At 39.0% G+C, this 20,253-nt stretch overlaps 1 protein-coding gene across 3 annotated transcripts; it reads right to left on the reverse strand.

Annotated features, from left to right (window-relative positions):
- Nucleotides 1-248: 248 nt before the first annotated feature.
- Nucleotides 249-20,250, reverse strand: ZNF540 (zinc finger protein 540). Of its 3 annotated transcripts, none has more exons than XM_030822263.1 (5): nt 19,990-20,250; nt 16,328-16,408; nt 15,042-15,168; nt 13,693-13,791; nt 249-2,939 (listed from the first exon to the last, which is right to left on the reverse strand). In XM_030822263.1, the coding sequence occupies exons 2-5, from the start codon at nt 16,334-16,336 to the stop codon at nt 1,189-1,191; spliced, it is 1,986 nt and encodes a 661-aa protein (XP_030678123.1). In that variant the 5' UTR covers nt 16,337-16,408; nt 19,990-20,250; the 3' UTR covers nt 249-1,188. The 3 variants fall into 3 exon arrangements, with proteins under 3 accessions (XP_030678123.1, XP_030678124.1, XP_003252728.1); XM_030822264.1 differs by lacking the exon at nt 19,990-20,250 and adding an exon at nt 19,642-19,975; XM_003252680.4 differs by having other exon boundaries at nt 354-2,939; nt 13,693-13,788.
- Between the last annotated feature and the right edge of the window lie 3 nt (nt 20,251-20,253).

A 20,253-nucleotide genomic window follows, 5' to 3' on the forward strand; every position in this document is an offset into this window, starting at 1 on the left:
ATGTTGGCCAGGCTGGTCTCGAACTCCTGACCTCAGGTGATCCGCCCATCTCAGCCTCCTAAAGTGCTGGGATTACAGGCGTGAGCCACCACGGCCAGACAGCTTTCTTTTTTCTTTCCATTTAATTTCTATGTTGTTACGGGTAAATTCCCTCATGAACCTCTCTCTGATGCTTCAACAGCTATATTCTAAGGTCCTCCCACTCACTACATCCTTAGGGTTTCTCTTCATCTTTAATTTTCTGGCAGAACTTAAGCAATGAGGTCTGAATTCAGATCTTTACATTTTCTTTATATTCTAATAGAGTGCCTTAGTTATTCTGGGCTGCATAACAAAATACCATAGACTCAGTGGCTTATAAATAACTGAAATTTATTTCTCACAGTTTTGGAGGCTGAAAGTCCAAGGTCAGGGTGCCAGCATGCTTGGGTTCTGGTGAAGGCCCTCTTTTGCACTGTAGACTGCTGACTTCTTGCTGTATCCTCATGTGGTTGAAAGAGCTAGCTGGCTCTTTGGCTTCTTCTTATAAAGGCAGTAATTCCATTCATGAAGGCTCCACCCTCATGACCTAATTTCCTCCTAAAGGCCCTACCTTCAAATATCATCACCTTGGGATTTGTGTTTCAACATAGGAATTGTTACGGGAACACAAATATTCAGCCCATAACAGATTTTATCAAAGAAGTACTTCATGAAATAGAAGTGATGAGTGGCTTTTCCAGATTTGTCATCTCCATTGTGTCTTCCTATTAAGAAATCCACTAATAATAATGTTGATGATAATAAAAACAGTAATGTCCAATATTAATCCAAAGCAGTTTGGGCCAGATAGTTGTTGCTGTATTATACATGTTGGAAACAACCACACTTTTAGGTGTGTTTCATTTTACAGCTGAGGTACCAAGAAGCAAATATTTTGTCTAATATCACACAGATAGAACAGTGGAAAGGCAATGATGATAAGTATATGCTGTTGCTAGAACGCTTTTCCACAATTGTTACATTAACAGCTTTATTTTCTAGTGTGAATTTTCGTAAATTTAATGAGAACTAAGAGGTATTTAAGACTCATACATTTATTAAGTTAATATGTCTAAAAAAAGATCAACACATTGACAGAACTTCTTTCTGGCCAAAAATATTTTGATATTCTATAAATAGAGCATGACATGGAAACCTTTTCTTATATTAAATTACATTATGAGTTTTCTGATGTTGATAAAGATGTGAATATTGTCTAAAGGCCTTTCTACATACCTTACACTCATAGGGTTTCTCACCAGTGTGAATTCTCTGATGTTCAGTAAGGTGTGAATTAAGTCTAAAGGCCTTCCCACATTGTTGACACTCATAGGGTTTCTCACCAGTATGAATTCTTTGATGTATTCTAAGGTCTACACTACGACTAAAGGCCTTCCCACATTCTTTACATTTGTATGGTTTTACACCCGTATGAATTTTCTGATGTTCAGTGAACTGCCCACGCCGACTAAAGGACTTCCCACATTCTTTACAGTCATAGGGTTTTAAACCAGAATGAATTTTCAGATGTTCTTTAAGATTCCCTCTACGAATAAAGGCCTTTCCACATTCTTTACATTTATAGGGCTTTTCACCAGTGTGAATTCTTTGGTGTTCAGTAAGGTAGAAACCAAATCTAAAGGTCTTCCCACATCGTACACATTTGTAGGGCTTCACATCAGTATGAATTTTCTTATGTAGACTAATTTGAGAGCGCACTCGAAAGGTCTTCCCACATTCCTTACATTCGTAGGGCTTCACACCAGTATGAAGTCTCTGATGTTCAGTAAGGACTGAACGAAGCATAAAGGCTTTCCCGCATTCCTTACATTCATATGGTTTCTCTCCAGTATGAATTCTAGAATGTACTCTGAGGTCACCACTATAACTAAAAGCCTTCTCACACACCTTACATGCAAAAGGTTTTATACCAGTATGAATTGTTTTATGCCGATTAAGCTGTCCACGCACATTAAATGATTTCCCACAATCCTTACATTCATAAGGTTTCTTACCTGCATGAGTTCTTCTGTGTTCCGTAAGGTAAAAACTAAGTCTAAAAGTCTTTCCACATTCCTTACATTCGTAGGGTTTTACACCAGTATGAATTTTCTGATGACGGGTAAGTTGTCCACATACACTAAAAGCTTTCCCACACTCTTTACATTCATAGGGTTTCTTACCTGTATGAATTCTCTCATGTTCTTTAAAGTAGAAAACAAGTTGAAAAACTTTTCCACATTCTTTACATTCATAAGATTTCTTACCAGTATGAATTATTTTATGTTTAGTAAGTTCTATTCTACTAAAAAAACCCTTATCACATTTCTTACACATATACGGTTTTTTACCAGTGTGAATTTTCTGATGTCGATTAAGTTGTGGGTAAAGAAAAAAGGTCTTCCCACATTCTTGACATTCATAGGGTTTCTCACCAGTATGAAATCTCTGATGCAGAGTAAGTTGATAGCTATGACTAAAAACTTTCCCACATTTCTCACATTTACAGGATTTTTCACCAGGATGAATTTTCTGATGGAGAGTAAGCTGATAGACATTATTAAAAGTACTCCCACACTCTTTACAATCATGTTTCACATCAGAATCTATTTTCCCATGTTGAACCAAGTTTGAGTCACAACTTTTCTCACTATTATTAATTCTCTGATTCAGAGTAAAAGAGGGATGTTTTCTATCAGTTGACATTTTTTTGCAGACGATTTTCTTTTGACTGACAGATCTTTCTTTAAGTCCCTGTTGACCCTCAAACTCACTTTTGCTATGCCACTCATTTCTAAAAATGGATCCTTTCAGACGAAGAGTTTTACTTTTTTCTATTATACTCCCTTTGGATAAACTGATTTCATGAATGTCCTTTTCTGAAGATAATTTCTTGGTCTTATGCCTGGATAACAAACCTGAAAGAAAACATAAAAGCAAACAAAAAATTATTTTCCTGTAGCCAGCATAACATAAAGTTTACATTTTCAAAATAGGAAACAAAGTGAAAACAGTTCTTACTAGAAGTCAATGGCTTAAAGAATATTTCAATAAAGTTATATAATTTGAAATTAGGCAATATGAGCTTAGAAAATGAGAGATTATAGCTGGGTGCGGTGGCTCATGCCTGTAATCCCAGCACTTTGGAAGGCCGAGGCAGGTGGATCATCTGAGGTCAGGAGTTCAAGACCAGCCTGACCAACATGGTGAAACCCCATCTCTACTAAACAAAATACAAAATTAGCCGAACATCGTGGCAGGCGCCTGTAATCCCAGCTACTCGGGAGTCTGAGGCAGGAGAATCACTTGAACCCAGGAGGCGGAGGTTGCAGTGAGCTGAGATCACACCATTGCACTCCAGCCTGGGCTACAAGAGCTTAACTCCGTCTCAAAAAAAAAAAAAAAAGAGACTATATAAGATTGTAGTGCTATGGCAAATAGTTTATTTACATCAGTGGTTCTAAAATTTTATTGTGGATGAGAATCATCTGGGGAACTTATCACAAATACTGCTATTTAGTTACACACAAGTCAAGTGAATCAAATCTACAGGAGTAATTTGGTATCTGAATTTTTAATAACTCCACTAGATGATTCTGATACAGATCAAAGTTTGAGAATCTCCACTTAACAATTTTAACAGTTTTTCTTAACTCTTAGAATAAAATCCAAACGTGTTACCATATAATATAATATGGTCTTTGGTTACCTAAAGACCTCTTTCAAAGACATCATCCTCCTTACTCCCTCTTATTATGACACTTGCTTCTATTCAGCTCCTCGATTGTGTCATAGCATTTCCCATTTCATATAGTTTTCTACGGGATTTTTCATCTCCTAAAAATAATCTGTCCTGGGCTCTGTGAAAGGCCAACTCTTTCTCATTCTTAACGGTTGGTTAAATATCTCTTACACAGAAAGGCTTGCCCTACCGACTGTAAGGCAGTCTATGTCCTTTATTCTCAATTCCAGCATCATGTTTCATTTCTTCATTTCACAATTTTCAAATGCATATCCACTGATTTTTCTTTTTTGCTCTTTTGTTGATTTTCTGATCCCTAAACCTTCCCAAAGGAAGAAGTAATCCTTATTTCATTCAACAGTGAATAACTACCCACTAGCATATAGCAGGCATTAAACAATTGACTGTACAATAAATTAATCATTGTCTTAAAAGGAAATTATGATGATGAATGACAGACAAGTCACGTATAGGACAGCTGAATATCAGGACAATCACTTAATTTTTATATTTTTGTAACAATTACAAACTAGCTCTAATCTCTCTCACCTTATTACCGTGATTAAATGCACTCTTTCCTACCTTACTTCCTTTACAGATCAGAACAAAAGTAAATCCAAGGTAGTTCAACCAAATGTATAAAATGAAAAAGCCATTGTTTTGCCTACTCATCCTTTAAATGGCTATCCAATTAAGCAGAGATGTTTCCAATCCTGTTGTTCACTGCCTCCTGTGCAAAGAGATGTGTGTTTACACAGCTGAGTTTTACTATTATTCAGCCACCTACTGGATGCTCACTTTACTCTTTTTTCTATTTATTTATTTATTTATTTATTTATTTATTTATTTATTTATTTTTCGAGACAGAGTCTCACTCTGTCACCCAGGATGGAGTGCAGTGGCACAATCTCGGCTCACTGCAACCTCTGCCTCCCAGGTTCAAGTGATTCTCCTTGCCTCAGCCTCCCAAGTAGCTGGGATTACAGGAACCCACCACCACGCCCCACTAATTTTTTGGTATTTTTACTAGAGACGGAGTTTCACTATATTGGCCAGGCTGGTCTCAAACCCCTGACCTTGTGATCTGCCCACCTTGGCCTCCCAAAGTGCTGGGATTACAGGCGTTAGCCACCGCGCCCGGCCCACTGTACTTTCTTTATAACCTTTCTCAGATGATATCTCTTCTGTTCCCTTACATCTAAAACCAACCATTCCTATACTTGATAGAGAAGTATTTAAATGATTTTTTTAGATATTATAACAGGTATGTGCCATGTTGAATGGTTTCTGGAAAAAATGAACAAAGAAACTCAACAATTTTAGGGAGAACAGAGTAACTGAATAGTATGAGGAGATGGCTGGGAGACTAGAAGTGTCAAGGAATCTTATTAACACAGATAAGTTAAATGAAAGCTGGAGGGTGGCAATCTAAATAAAAAAAGAGCTTAAAAAAATCTAAATACTGGTCAGGCACAGTGGCTCACGCTTGTATTCCCAGCACTTTGGGAGGCCAAGGTGGGTGGATCACTTGAGGTTAGGAGTATTTTCTCCTCAAGTAGATAGATCATAACCTTCTGGGGTTTTATTAGAACCTAATGACATAGAGGAAAGAAAATACCCAACTCAGGCCTCTAAGCCATCCTGTCACACCTAGCAATGGGGAAAAAATGGAAGCACTGGTTAAGTTCCGTCAAGTGGCACAGGTGCACCAAAACACTGAGACCTAATTCTGGGACTATGGAACACTCCTTTCCCCTTACACCTTATCACTACATTCCTAAAGGCCTATTTACTATGTTTCCCATTACCCAGTACATCATGTTTACCTTCCAACAAAAAATAAGAAGGAAAACTAAAAGGCAAGAAACACTTTGATGAGACTAAACAAGCATCAGAATTAGAGTCAGATATGGCAGGAATGTTGGAATTATCAGACCAGGAGTTTTAAAAGACTATAAGAAATGTGTTAAGGGCTTTAATAGAAAAAATAGACAACATCCAGATGGATAATGAAAACAGAGAGATGAATATTCTAAGAAAGAATCAAAAAGAAATGCTAAAGATCAAAAACACCATAATAGAAATGAAGAATGCCTTTGATGTGCTCATTAGTAAACTGGACACAGCTGAGGAGTCTCTGCACTTGAGGATGTGACAAGAGAAACTTCCAACACTGAAAAGAAAGAGAAAAAATACTGAAAGAAACAGAACAGATATCCAAGAACTCTGGGAGTAAGTATAAAAGGTGTAAATACACATGATGAAAGTACCAGAATGAGGAAAAAGAAAGAAAGGCAAAGAAGCAATATATGAAGCAACAATGCATAAGAATTTCTCCAAATTTAGGCTGGGCACGGTGGCTCACGCTTGTAATCCCAGCACTTTGGGAGGCCAAGGCGGGCGGATCATGAGGTCAGGAGATCGAGATCACAGTGAAACCCCGTCTCTACTAAAAATACAAAAAATTAGCCGGGCGTGGTGGCAGCCGCCTGTAGTCCCAGCTACTCGGAGAGGCTGAGGCAGGAGAATGGCGTGAACCTGGGAGGCGGAGCTTGCAGTGAGCCGAGACTGAGCCACTGCACTCCAGCCTGGGCGACAGAGCGAGACTCCGTCTCAAAAAAAAAAAAAAAAAAAAAAAGAATTTCTCCAAATTTAATGTCAGACACCAAACCAGAGATCAGGAATGTCAGAGAACTGCAAATTAAAAACAACGAGAAACCACTTCACACCTGTTGGAATGGCCAAACTCTAAAACACTGGCAACGCCAAAGGCTGACAAGGATGTGGAGCAACAGGAACTCTCATTCATTGCTGGGGGAATACAAGAATATTATAGCCACTTTGGAGAACATTTTGGCAGTTTCCTATAAAACTAAACATATTCTTATCATACTACTCAGCAATCATATTCCTTGGTGTTTACCCAAATAAAATGAAAGCTTATGTTCATACAAAAACCTGCACACAAATGCATATAGCAGCTTTATTCAAAACTTCCGATACTTAAAAAACAACCAAGATGTCTTTTAGTAGGTGAATGGATAAGCTGTGGTACATCCAGAGAATGGACTATTATTCAGTGCTAAAAGAATAAGCCATCACAAAAAGATGTTGAGGAAACTTAAATGCATATTACTAAGTGAAAGAGACAATCTGAGAAGGCTACATACTATATGATTCCAACTACATGATAGTCTGAAAAAGGCAAAACTATGGAGACAGTAAAATGCTCAGTGGTTTCTAAAGGTTAGGGTGGAGTGAGGGATGACTAGGCCAAACACAGAGAAATTTTAGAGCAGTGAAACTACTCTGTATGATATTACAATTGTGGATACATGTCATTATATATTTTTCAAAGTTATTAGAATTTACAACACCAAGAGTGAACCTTAATGCAGACTGTGGACTTTGGGTGATAATGATGTATCAATGTAGGTTTATCAACTGTAACAAATGTACCACTGTAATGTGGATTGTTGGTAGTTGGAGAGGGTGTGTATGTTTGGGGACAGAGAGTATATAGGAACTCTGTATTTTCTGCTAAATTTTCCTATAAACCTAAAACTGATTTTAAAAATAAAGTTTATTAATTAATAGAAAGTTACTCCAGAAACTAGTAAAATATTGCAAAATATATATCTAGTATCTAAACTAATAAAATATTGCAAAATATGTATCTGACGAAGTTGATTATAAGATATATAAAGAACCCTTACAAATCAAGAAGATAAACAAAATGGTATCAGTGGGAATTTTTGTGTCCTTGTATGAGAAAAAGAGTTCTTAGATACAAAAGCACAATTCATAAAAGAAAAAAAGATACATTTGGCTTCATCAACATGAAAAATGTTTGCATTTCACTGCAAAAGATAAGATTAAGAAAATGAAAAGACATGCCACTGCAATCTGGGAGAAAATATTTGCAGATCATATATGTAAATAAAATGCTTATATTCAGAATATACTTTTAAAACTCTTATGACTCAGTAATAACAGAAACAGCCTAATTTTAAGAATGGGCAAAACACTGAACAGCCTTTCCACCAAAGAATATATACCAATAGCTAATAAGCAATTGCTCAACGTCAACCACAATTAGATACCACTACACACACACTGGAATGGCTGTTCTCAAAAAGACAGGTAATAGCATGTATTGGTGAGAAGACAAAGAAACTGAAACCCTCATGCATTGTTATTGGGAAGGTACAGTGATACAGGTAGTTTGGAATACATTTTGGCAGTTTCTTATAAAGTGAAAGTTATATTTGTCATATAACCCAGCAGTTCCATGCCTATGAATCCAACTAAGATGAATTAAGACATATGTCCACACAATGATATGTATACCCATGTTTATAGTAGCATTATTGATAACAGCCGCAAACTGTAGACAATCCAAATGTCCATCACTGGTAACTAGATAAGTAAAATATGGTATATCCCTACAAAAGAACAGATTTGGCAATAAAAGAGAATATATTACTAATACATGCTGCCTCATAATGGACCTTCAGAACATTATGCTAAGTTAAAGAAGCCAGATTCAAAAGACTGTACATTGCATGATCTCATTTATATGAAATGTTCAGAAAAGGAAAATCGACAAAAATGGAAGGTAGGTCAGTAGATGCTTAAAGCTGGAGGTGGGAGAAGGGATTAACTGCAAAGGGGCACAAGGAAACTTTTGGGGGTGATGGAAATATTCTAAAACTGGATTGTCATGATGGCTCCCTAACTGTAAATTGACTAAAAGTCACCAAGTGTGCACTTACAGTGAGTAAATTTTGTTATATAAATTATACCTCAATAAAATTGCTAAAAAATTTAATGGATAAAAATTCTGAACAGACACTTTTTAGTAAAGGAGATAAAGGAATGGCAAATAAATGAAAATATGCTCAACATTAGTCATTAGTTAAATACAAATTAAAATCACAATGAGATACACCTACACATCCACTAAAATGACTAAGATTAAAATGACTGACAGTACCACAGGTTGGCAAGAATGTGGAGCTATTGGGTATCTACTGGGAATGCCAAACAATATAGCCACTTTGTACAGTTTCTTTCTTTCTTTCTTTCTTTTTTTTTTTTTTGAGACAGAGTTTCGCTCTTGTTGCCCAGGCTGGAGTGCAGTGGTACGATCTTGGCTCACTGCAACCTCCGCCTTCCAGTTTCAAGCAATTCTCATGCCAGCTTCCTGGGTAGCTGGGATTACAGGCATGCGCCACCATGCCCAGGTAACTTTTGTATTTTTAGTAGAGACGGGGTTCACCATGTTGGCCAGGCTGGTCTCGAACTCCTGACCTTGTGATCCACCCGCCTCGGCCTCCCAAAGTGCTGGGATTACAGGCAGGAGCCATCGCACCCAGCCCAGTGTCTTTTTTTTAAATAAAGTTTTCACAGGTGTGTACCACTATGCCTAGCTAATTTTTGTATTTTTAGTAGAGACCGGTTTGCCATGTTGCCCAGGCTGGTCCTGAACTTCTGGGCTCAAGCGATCCGCCTGCCTCAGCCTCCCAAAGTGCTGGGATTACAGGCATGAGCCACTGTGCCCAGCCCAGTTTCTTTTTTTTTTTGAGACGGAGTCTCGCTCTGTCGCCCAGGCTGGAGTGCAGTGGCGCAATCTCGGCTCACTGCAAGCTCCGCCTCCCGGGTTCACGCCATTCTCCCGCCTCAGCCTCTCCGAGTAGCTGGGACTACAGGCGCCCGCCACCACGCCCGGCTAATTTTTTTGTATTTTTAGTAGAGACAGGGTTTCACTGTGGTCTCGATCTCCTGACATCGTGATCCGCCCGCCTCGGCCTCCCAAAGTGCTGGGATTACGCGTGAGCCACCGCGCCCGGCCCCCAGTTTCTTATATACACTTGTATAATCCATGAATCCCACCCTCAGGTGTTTAACCCGAGGTAACAAAGCATACATTCAAACAAAGACTTGTAAACAAGCACTCATAACAGCTTTATTCATGCTCGTGAAAGACTAGAAACAACTTAGATGTTCATAAACTGTTAACTAATAAGTTAAGCAGATATGAAATACTATTCAGCAAGAAAAAGGAATTAACTACTGAGACTTCTTACTACTCGGATGAATCTCATAAATATCAGAAGTGGAAGAAGTATGACACAAAAAACTGCATACTCTGATTTATTTGATATGAAATTGTAGAAAAGACAAAATTAGGGAAAGAAAGCAATTTAATTGCCTGTCACAGGCTGGGCTGAAAGTGGGGGAAGGGTACTGACTGTAAAGAAACATAATGGAAAGTGTTGACATGATAGACATGTTCTACATCTTGACTAAAGTGGTGATGATTACAAGACTCACATGTTTGTCCAAAATAATTAAACAGATACAATTAGTGAATTTTATTGTATATAAATCATATCTCAATAAAGCTGATTTGAAAAAAATAGGCTATTTTCCAAAGCTCTATGTAATGCTCTAAACAAAATAATCCTGTATATTCCAGAATAAAAAATTTTAAGGAAACTATTAATTTCCTGTATTGACCACAGAAGAAATAAAAAGCCTAAGCAAATGAAATTCCATTGTGAAACACCTATCCTTGCAAACATTTTCATAGATGTCTATCAAAGTTTTAAAGAACAGATAATTTTAAAGTTTAGCTACTCGAGAAAACAGCAAAAAGTTATCCTTTTTAGAAAATTATGATAAGCAAAACAACTAAGCAGAATTAAGAATTTTAGAGGTAAACATTTTTAAGGAAGAATGAAAAACTATCATGATTTGCAAATGATCTGATTATATACAACCCAAGAATTTCAACTAAAAAAAACTGCAAATAAAATACAAATCAGAATTTGGATCAATATAGAGGAATCAACATACTATATAGAACTTAATAGCCTTTTCGGGCCGGGCGCGGTGGCTCACGCTTGTAATCCCAGCACTTTGGGAGGCCGAGGCGGGCGGATCACAAGGTCAGGAGATCGAGACCACAGTGAAACCCTGTCTCTACTAAAAATACAAAAAAATTAGCCGGGCGTGGTGGCGGGCGCCTGTAGTCCCAGCTACTTGGAGAGGCTGAGGCAGGAGAATGGCGTGAACCCGGGAGGCGGAGCTTGCAGTGAGCCGAGATCGGGCCACTGCACTCCAGCCTGGGTGACAGAGCAAGACTCCATCTCAAAAAAAAAAAAAAAAAAAAAAAGAACTTAATAGCCTTTTCTTCATATTTAAAAAAATACATTATTTATTATTTTTTACATTGACAGAAAAAATTGTATGTATTTACTTTGTACAACATATTTTGAAGAATATATACATTGTGAAACGACTAAACCTGGTATACAGTAAATAATAAATGTTAACATTATTATTAACTCATGATTAACAGAAAATAAAAAGTGAACAAGCTATTGAGATGCAGGTAAACTGAACACCAGTATTCAAAATATATTTACATCTTTCACTTCAAACATAACTCTCCCTTCCCTCCTGCCAATTCTTAGCTGATGATCTCCCTTATTCCTCTAATAAAAATGAAGCATTGAAAAGAAATACATAATACCACATCAATCAACCCACCTATATCCATTGTTGTATCTATAGTTCTTTAAATTTTTCTTGTGCACTGGATCCTACCTCCTTGTCCTCCAATTTCCATAATTATTCTTTCCTCTACTACAGTTTTTCCCCTTTCTATAGAATCATTTTCATCTTAAAATCTCACATCTTGATATAGACTCCTGGCCAGGCACGGTGGCTCACGCCTGTAATCCCAGCGCTTTGGGAGGCCAAGACGGGTGGATCACCTGAGGTCAGGAGTTCAAGACCAACCTGGCCAACATGGTGAGACCCCGTTTCTACTAAAAATACAAAAATTAGCCGGGCGTGGTGGAGCATGCCTGTTAATACCAGCTACTTGGGAGGCTGAGGCAGGGGAACTGCTTGAACCTGGGAGGTGGAGGTTGCAGTGAGCAGAGATTGTGCCATTGCACTGCAGCCTGGGTGACAAGAGCAAAACTCTGTCTCAAAAAAAAAAAAAAAAAAAAAACAGACTCCTTACATCCGTATCCTCTTCTAGCTACTAACCCCTTATCTAGTTCCCTTCTAACAGATTTCCCACTAGAAAAGTTTTCTATCTCACTGTCATCACTTCCTCATCTCCCATTTTATTTCAGCCACATCTAGCAGGCTTTTTTCACCTCCGACTCCACTGAAACCTTGTCCTCTTAACACAAGGTCACCGCCAGCTTCTTTCCTGCCATATCCTATAGGCAATTTACAGTTCAGTTGACCTCACAGATGACTACTCCCTTCCACTTGAAACATTTTCTTCATTTGACTTTTTTGGTACCACTCTCCAGGCCTACTTGTTCTCAATCTACTTGCTGCCTCCTCTTCCTTCTCTAAATAGAGTGCCCCGGGCCTGTCTTTTTCTCATCTGGCTCCCTTCATTCTATGAAACTCATTCGCTAAAGGTAGGGAATCAGCAAGCTTTCTGTAAAGGACCAGACAGTTGATATCTTATGTATTGCAAGCCATATGACTTCTGTCTCAACTCAACTCTGCCATAGACAATACATAAATAATTAAGTGTGGCTACGTTTCAATAAAACTTTATTTACAAAAATAGGTAGTAGGTCAGATCAGCCCTAAGTGATCTCATCCTGTCAGTTCACTGGCTGGACACCCAAGTTAATATAATTCATCCTACCATCTCTCTGACTGTTCAACATCTCGATCTTGATGACAAGTAGGCATTTTAAATGTATATACCTAAATCAGGACTCTATTTCCATCCTCCAAGCTATCTTTCCCATATGTCCATCTCAGCAAATTATATACACTTAGCTGCTTGTTCACCTATGATTTCTTGTTCACTCATACCCCATGGCATGTCTGTTAGCTCTACTTTCAAACCATAAGATGAATACAGCATCTTCTTACCATCCCTCACCACTACTATCCCAATCTAATCTACATTCACTGCTAATCTAGACTTCTGAAATAACCTGATAACTGATCTTTCTACTTCCAATCTTGCCCCTGTTTAGTATATTCTTCACAGAGCATCTACAGTGATCATTTAAAAACATATTTTTGATTATGGCTTTCAATCACTCTTGGAAAAGAAAAATCCAAATTTCTTACTATGATAAACAGAACCATATAAGACCTGGCCCCTGCTCAGCTCTAAATTTATATTTAGTTACTCTTCCCCACTCTGAATCTGCTCTGAGCTTCTTCCAGTTCTTCAGACACACAAAGCTCACCTCTCTGCTGTGCTTGGAATTATTTTCTTCCAGATATTCACATGGCCTAAGCCTATACTGCACATCTCTGCACATATATTCTCTCTTCGAAGAGCCCTCCCTGGGCAACCCACTTAAATTAAGCTTGCCCAAACTCTATCTCCTTACCCTTCATAGGTTTCTTTCATAGCATGCATCATTATTTAATATTATATATTCATTTGTTTACAGTTTACTATGTATCTCCACTAGTACAATGTTAATTCCATTAGTGTAGGGAGGTTTTGGCCTTATTCACCAAGGCACTGATAACACTTGGCACAGAGTGAGCACTCGGTAAATATATGCTGAATACGTGAAAGACTGAACTTTTAGGCATTAGAAACAAGCACACATGTCAATGGAGAAAAGATAGGAAGCAATTGATTGCACTAGGAAAGAGCATTCTCTTGACTGAAATGGAGAGTAATATGAGGGGAAACAAAAACAAAGACAGGTGGTAAGTAGGAGCCAAGATGAGGTTCTTTTGATAGTTCATGCTAAGATGATCTGTTTTCTTCCCTGTCTTAACCTTTACTCCGAAGGCCTGAGGCCTCTGAGAGGAACTCCCTAAACAGCATGCAAAGCCTATGTATGCTCCCTCACCAGCTGGCCCTGAATGGCAATGAGGGCTTCCATCTGCCTGATGAACTCTCAACTCACCTGGGTACTGTCTTCCTGTCACATCCCTCGCAGCCATGCAGGGCTCTTTCCCTTGCTCCAGTAAGGTAATCACATCTGGCTTTGAGCCAGAATATCCTGCTTACAAGAAAGAAATATAAGAATATATAGAAGTAAAACACTGCACATTCAGAAACATTTTGAGACTTGGTTAAATTTATATGAATCAACACGATTTCGATAAAGACTTCGGAAAAAACTGACAGGATTAAAGAATATTCAACTTAGTGTAACCTCAGGATCCCAGAGAATAAAGAAACTTGATGGGCAGGGGAATTAAAATTCACTAGGAGAATTTTAATTCATTTTGGAATTAAAACTCATACAGACTAGCTCTATTGAGAGGCAGTAGTTATTGAGGGCATAGACTCTGAAGCCAGACTACGTGGGTCCAAATTCCACTCTGCTACCTATTGACTAATGATTGTAAACAAACTGGTTAAATTATTTGGGCCTCAGTTTTTTCATCTGTAAAATGAAAATAAAAGTGGTACCTTTTATATTTTTTTTTTCTTTTGTATCTCGTAGCTAGTACTTAGAATGATGCCTGGTATATAGTAAGCACTCTATTAGCTATTATTATTTTTGTTCTTGTTAATTTACTTAGAGCAAAACAAGAAGCTTCCTAAGATATTTCTAGGTTCTTGCTAAGATACTCATTTAAAGTTAGATGCTAAGTTAATAAATTTTATTTTACTTTAACTAATTTCAACTTTTATTTTAGATACAGGGCCATATGTGCAGGTGTGTTACCTGGGGATATTGTGTGATGCTGAGGTTTGAGGTACGTTTGATCCCACCACCCAGGTACTGAGCATAATGTCCAACAGGTAAAACTTTCAATCACAAATCAGTAAGAGAAAATATTTGTTTTAGGAAGTAGAATGCATTCACTTTAATTTTAAATCAATGTTATTGGTCTGAACCATGATATGTAAATTGTAGACCCTGGGTAAGGCTGTTATCCTCGCAGACATGTTACAAAATAACACAGCATCCATAGCAATTCTGAGCTCAAATGCAATATGAAACCTGATTTCACTGACATTGGCTTTGGAGTAAATGCCCCAAAATTCAAATCCAGTCTCTTAACTATTAAGGAAGAAGTAACTACAGGAATGGATTAAGGAACATTTCATGAGGCTCAGTGAGGTATGGTGAAAATGAAAGCATTTAGTGGAAGTGCCGTTCACAAACCATCAAAGTTCAGTCCATTCCTTGAGGAAGAGAGAAGAAATTCAGCTAGTTTCTTAATAATTAGTCCTAAATTTGTGGAAGAGAAAGCTATATTTCAGATAAGAGTCCACATTATTTGACATAGGTGACCTTACCCAGTGAGACCAAGTTATTATAATTCTCCAACATCACATCTCTGTACAATTTCCTCTGAGTAGTGTCCAGGCACTCCCATTCCTTCTGAGAGAAGTCTATAGCCACATCCCTGAACGTCACCAATGCCTGAAACCATAAACCAACATATTACTGGTGAAATTACAGAACAAGTATTTTAAAAATAAGAAAAGGAGATAAAAGGTTTCATTGCAGCAAGGGGTACTATACTAAACTCTAGGCTGGGGCTGAAAGCTTATGATAAAGATAGAAGAAACGAACCAGGTGTTCTAAAGCAGAGTCACCTCATTTTCTTGAAGAATCCAGCCACTGTATGCAAAATTTCCTGTATATTATGGGGTTCTTTAACTACTCAAAACATGTCTGGGAACAAATAAATGTTTCCCAATTCAATTAAACAGTGGATACAAGCAAATAAACTGTATTTCTACCTCAAAAATTCTCAATAAATTACTTAATAATAAATACTTTAAGAAAAACCACTTAATAAATAACTTAAAGAAAAAAGAATCCTATATCCTCTTTTTCCTTTTAGTTTATCTATCGATCGATCAATCGATTGATCAATCGAGACGGAGATCTCACTCTGTTGCCCATGCTGGAGTACAGTGGTGAACTCATAAGTTCAAGGCCATAGTACCTCACTGCAAATCTGGGTGAATACAATTAACTAATATTTATGTATCTGGATGATTTTCTTATAAGTACTACACACCTTCTTTGTTCTTGAGATTAAGAATACTGAGGTAATGAACCAGAATCATACTGATGTCAAGACTAGCCGTTTAACCACAAAATGCGTCTTATTATGGGATTTCACCTCAGAGATTCTCAGGAAAGATCCCCTGGCCTCTCTATAAGCAGGCCCCAACCACATACTGAAACTGAGGCCAATCAATATTAAACTGCATTTTATCTACAGACACAGGATCTGTGGAAAACTGCAGTGCTTTCCTATGTGTAGTCAAATGAGTCCATTCTTGGTTTCATTACACCTCAGATCTGACAAAGGATGGTAAAGTACCTCCCTCTAGGAACTTCATGTCTGTTCCATCTCTGCTCTAGACAGAGACTGAGTACCCTGAATGATTGGGTCAATGTGCATGTGGATACTGCTTAGAAAAGAGAGGGGGCACACGGGAGGAGCTTGGGAATGTGGGGATTAAGAGAAAATTCTGTTAGGAAGTGTCAGCATAAAGAGTGAAAATGTTCACATGATCTTTAAAAACAAAATAATCTAAAGAAGGAAAGAGAAACCGCAACTTACATGGGCCATGGTTTTAGACTCACAAGAACTGCTCAGTCTTCCGCAGGATTATTCTGCTGGAGAAGCAAAGTTCTGAGAAGCCTGAGTTAGGGGAGAAAAAAATGAGGCAATGAGACTAGGTCTGCCTTAGAGGTAACAACATGATATAAATTAATAATCTTTTATTTTCCATTGTTGCTTGCAAATACCTCCCCTACACTTCCCTCACCTCCCTCCAACACACTCTCACCACACCAAGGGAACCTGGCTGTACGAGGATGGACACAGTGCAGAGGTTGTCCTGCATTAGAACACATGACCAATATTTCAGCAGGAGAGTTCTGGGCCAATCCCCACTATGAGGATACTGATCTAGGCCCAAGGCTGGGATGTTCAGAATTGCCCAGAGTAGATTGTCTTCCCTCTATTCTCACCATCCAAAGGGGACAGACCACATTATCCAAAGCAGACTGCCTTCATGGCCTTAGGAGCTTCCTGGCCTCCCCAGACTTAAAGACGAAAGATAGAACAGACTAGGAGTTTGCAACCTATGGCCCATGGGCCAAATCTGGCCCGCCCATATGTTTTTGTAAATAAAGCTGGAATGGAACACAGCTATGCTCATTTGTTTACTTCTGACTATGGCTACTTTCAGAAAGCTACCATAGGCCGGGCACGGTGGCTCACGCTTGTAATCCCAGCACTTTGGGAGGCCGAGGCAGGCGGATCACGAGGTCAGCAGATCGAGACCACGGTGAAACCCCGCCTCTACTAAAAATACAAAAAAATTGGCCGGGCGTGGTGGCGGGCGCCTGTAGTCCCAGCTACTCGTTGAGGCTGAGGCAGGAGAATGGCGTGAACCCGGGAGGCGGAGCTTGCAGTGAGCCGAGATCGCGCCACTGCACTCCAGCCTGGGCGACAGAGCGAGACTCCGTCTCAAAAAAAAAAAAAAAAAAAAAAAAAAGAAAGCTACCATAGCCAAGTTGAGTAGTTGCAATGGAGACTGTATGGGCCACACAGCCTAAAATACTTCCTATTTGGTCCTCTGTAAAAAACATTTGCTGCTGGCCGGGTGCGGTGGCTCACGCCTATAATCCCAGCACTTTGGGAGGCCAAGGCGGGCGGATCACCTGAGGTCGGGAGTTCAAGACCAGCCTGACCAACATGGAGAAACCCCGTCTCTACTAAAAATACAAAATTAGCTGGGTGTGGTGGCGCATGCCTGTAATTCCAGCTACTCAGAAGGCTGAGGCAGGAAAATCGCTTGAATCTGGGAGGCGGAGGCTGCGGTTAGCTGAGATCGCCCCATTGCACTCCAGCCTGCGTAACAAGAGTGAAACTCCATCTCAAAAACAAACAAAAAAACAGTTGCTGATCCCTGGCATAGACAGTCCATGATGGCCTTTATCATTGCAAAATTATACTTGCACACTGGGATCCCTTTTCCTAGCCTGAACTAGAACTCCCACAATCCTCAGGGCTCACCACTCCCCATTTCCCTCAATCAGAAGAGTCCCCAGCGTCCCTGCAGGACATCATTCACCCTCCCCTCTCCCTCAGTACCCAAACTAGAGGGAAAAGTAAATTTATGGCCCTGGAAGCAATAAAAAAATCAACTTTTATGTGATGCATACCTTATATATAGATATTTAATCCTTAGAACAGCTCTACAATGTCATTATCACCTCCACTTCAACATCAGAAAAACAGAAACCTAAATCCACTGTTAATAAACAAGACATCTGAGTTCTGAATCCACAATTCTCCAACTACAAAGCCAGTTCTTTTTCAACTGTGCTCTTGTCACTGATACCTAGCATTTCTTATTATGCCTAATAAAACCCGAGCGTGAATAATGACTTGGGTTTAATGACTAAAAGCTATTAAATGTTGCTACTTATTAAGATAATATACGTTAAAGTGGCAAATAGCATTTTATATTTACAACACGGGAACATTGAATAGACTGATAATAACATATTAAACTGGAGTAAAATAGATGCCCTCACACCATCTTATACACTGGTGCCACCTTAAGGAGGGTAAATTAGAAATTTATATTAGCAGAATTTAATAATGTGAGCCAGATGTTTCAGTAATCCCACTCCTACGACCCTGTCTAAGGAAAATAATTATATATGTTCACTAGGATATATGCAGACAGGTGCAGATAGACTAATTTTAAAATAGAAAAAGCTAGATACAAACATAAATTAGACTTCAATAAAGAACAGGTTAAATTCTAGTGTATCCATATAATAGAAAATAAAGTAGCCATCAGAAATAATATAGATTGGGAGTCTGCAAACTTTTCCTGCAAAGAACCACATAATAAATATTTCAGGCTTTGTGGGCCAGCTGGAGGATCCCTTGAACCCAGGAGTTCGAGACTGCAGTGAGCTATAACTGCACCACTGCACTCCAGCCTGGGTGAGACAGTGAGAGCCTGTCTCTTTAAAACAAACAAATACAGTATCTGCAAAGTGCAATAAAATGACGCACAATAAAATGAGGTATGCCTACATTATCATTAATGTTGACACGAATATCCTCAAACAAGAGGGAAGAAAGTGCATTTGTCTATAAAAGGGCAGCACAACAGATCCTCGTGGTGATGGAAATGATCTGTCTTGACTATCAATGTCAACATCCTGGTTGTCATATTATACTACAGTCCTGCAAGATGTTATCATTGGAGAAGACTAAGTTGAAGATAACACACAATGTCTCTATTATTTTTTACAACCTCATATGAATCTACAATCATCTCAAATTTTAAAAAATAATTTAAAGAAATTTTAAGATTTTCATTTTCAAATATTTGCTAGATGAATTAAGTTTTTACCCCCTTCAAATCTTGAAGGCAAATTAATGCTCCAGGTTGTACTGTTCAATAGGAAGACTATTAGCCATATATAGCTGTTTACATTTAGATTTATTAAAATTGAACACAATTTAAAAAATTCGTTCCTCAGTCAAACCAGCCACATTTCATTTTCTCAGTAGCCATATGTAGCTACTGGCTACTGTATTGGAGAGCACAGATATAAAAAATGGAACTCAGTTTTGCAGAAATTCCTATTAAAAAGCATTATTTAAAGCCTTACACGACTGACACCCTCACTTTACAGGTGAGAAAACTGAAGCCAGGAGATATCACTATAATACAGCGCTGCACACAATCGTGCTCATTCTCACCATATTATGCTCACACACTTCTTTCCCCATATTCACTGCCACAGGTGAACTCTCAATGAATCATTCACTACATTTATATAATTTCATGGGAGTCGATTTGAAATTCATGACCATGCAAAGAAAAATCAATTTCTTACAGGTTATAAGATCTCAGTCGCAGGCTGAATCTGATTAAACAGACATCAATCACCCTCAAAGCTATAATCAAATCATTCCCAAGACCCTTCCGCACACAATACTAAATGCGCCACTAATAGCCTCAAGCATAATCTGACGCACATCACACAGGCTTGGCCACTACCCACTCTGCACCCACAGAGGACACTCGGACGCGCGCGCGCGCACACACACACACACACACACACACACGCACAAACACACGGCCGCAAAGAATGCGTCACACTTCCGAACCCCGTTGAGCAGCAACCTGGTGTCGTGGCCACTGCGTCACGGCCAGAGCTGTCAGAGAGAAATCCAGACCTTACCTGACAGCCTTTTGCAGCTCTTCTAGCCCGGGATGACATTCCCCTGAAGGCACCACGGCAAGACTCAACCTTTTTGTGTGAGATTCTCTGGAATTTCTGGGGCGTTACTTGAGTATAATGAAATAGGGTAGGCTCGGACCATAGTAGGGTAAGTCCCACAGTTCGAGCAAGGGAGCCTCAGTGATCGCTCTGTTTTGTAGCGCCGGACCCGATCTTAGCTGCTGGGCCTGCGCAGACACGATCCGGCCGGTTTCCAGTTGTAGA

This window comes from Nomascus leucogenys, chromosome 11, assembly GCF_006542625.1.
Source record: "Nomascus leucogenys isolate Asia chromosome 11, Asia_NLE_v1, whole genome shotgun sequence".
Taxonomy (NCBI): Eukaryota; Metazoa; Chordata; class Mammalia; order Primates; family Hylobatidae; genus Nomascus; species Nomascus leucogenys.

What these genes read in the sequence shown, in the direction of transcription:
- ZNF540 (XM_030822263.1), bottom strand. An exon ending in TAATAACTTGGTCTCACTGG is followed by an intron (nt 13,792 to 15,041) that starts GTAAGGTCACCT and finishes CTTTCTTGTAAG; the next exon opens with CAGGATATTCTGGCTCAAAG. An exon ending in GACAGGAAGACAGTACCCAG is followed by an intron (nt 2,940 to 13,692) that starts GTGAGTTGAGAG and finishes GTTTTCTTTCAG; the next exon opens with GTTTGTTATCCAGGCATAAG.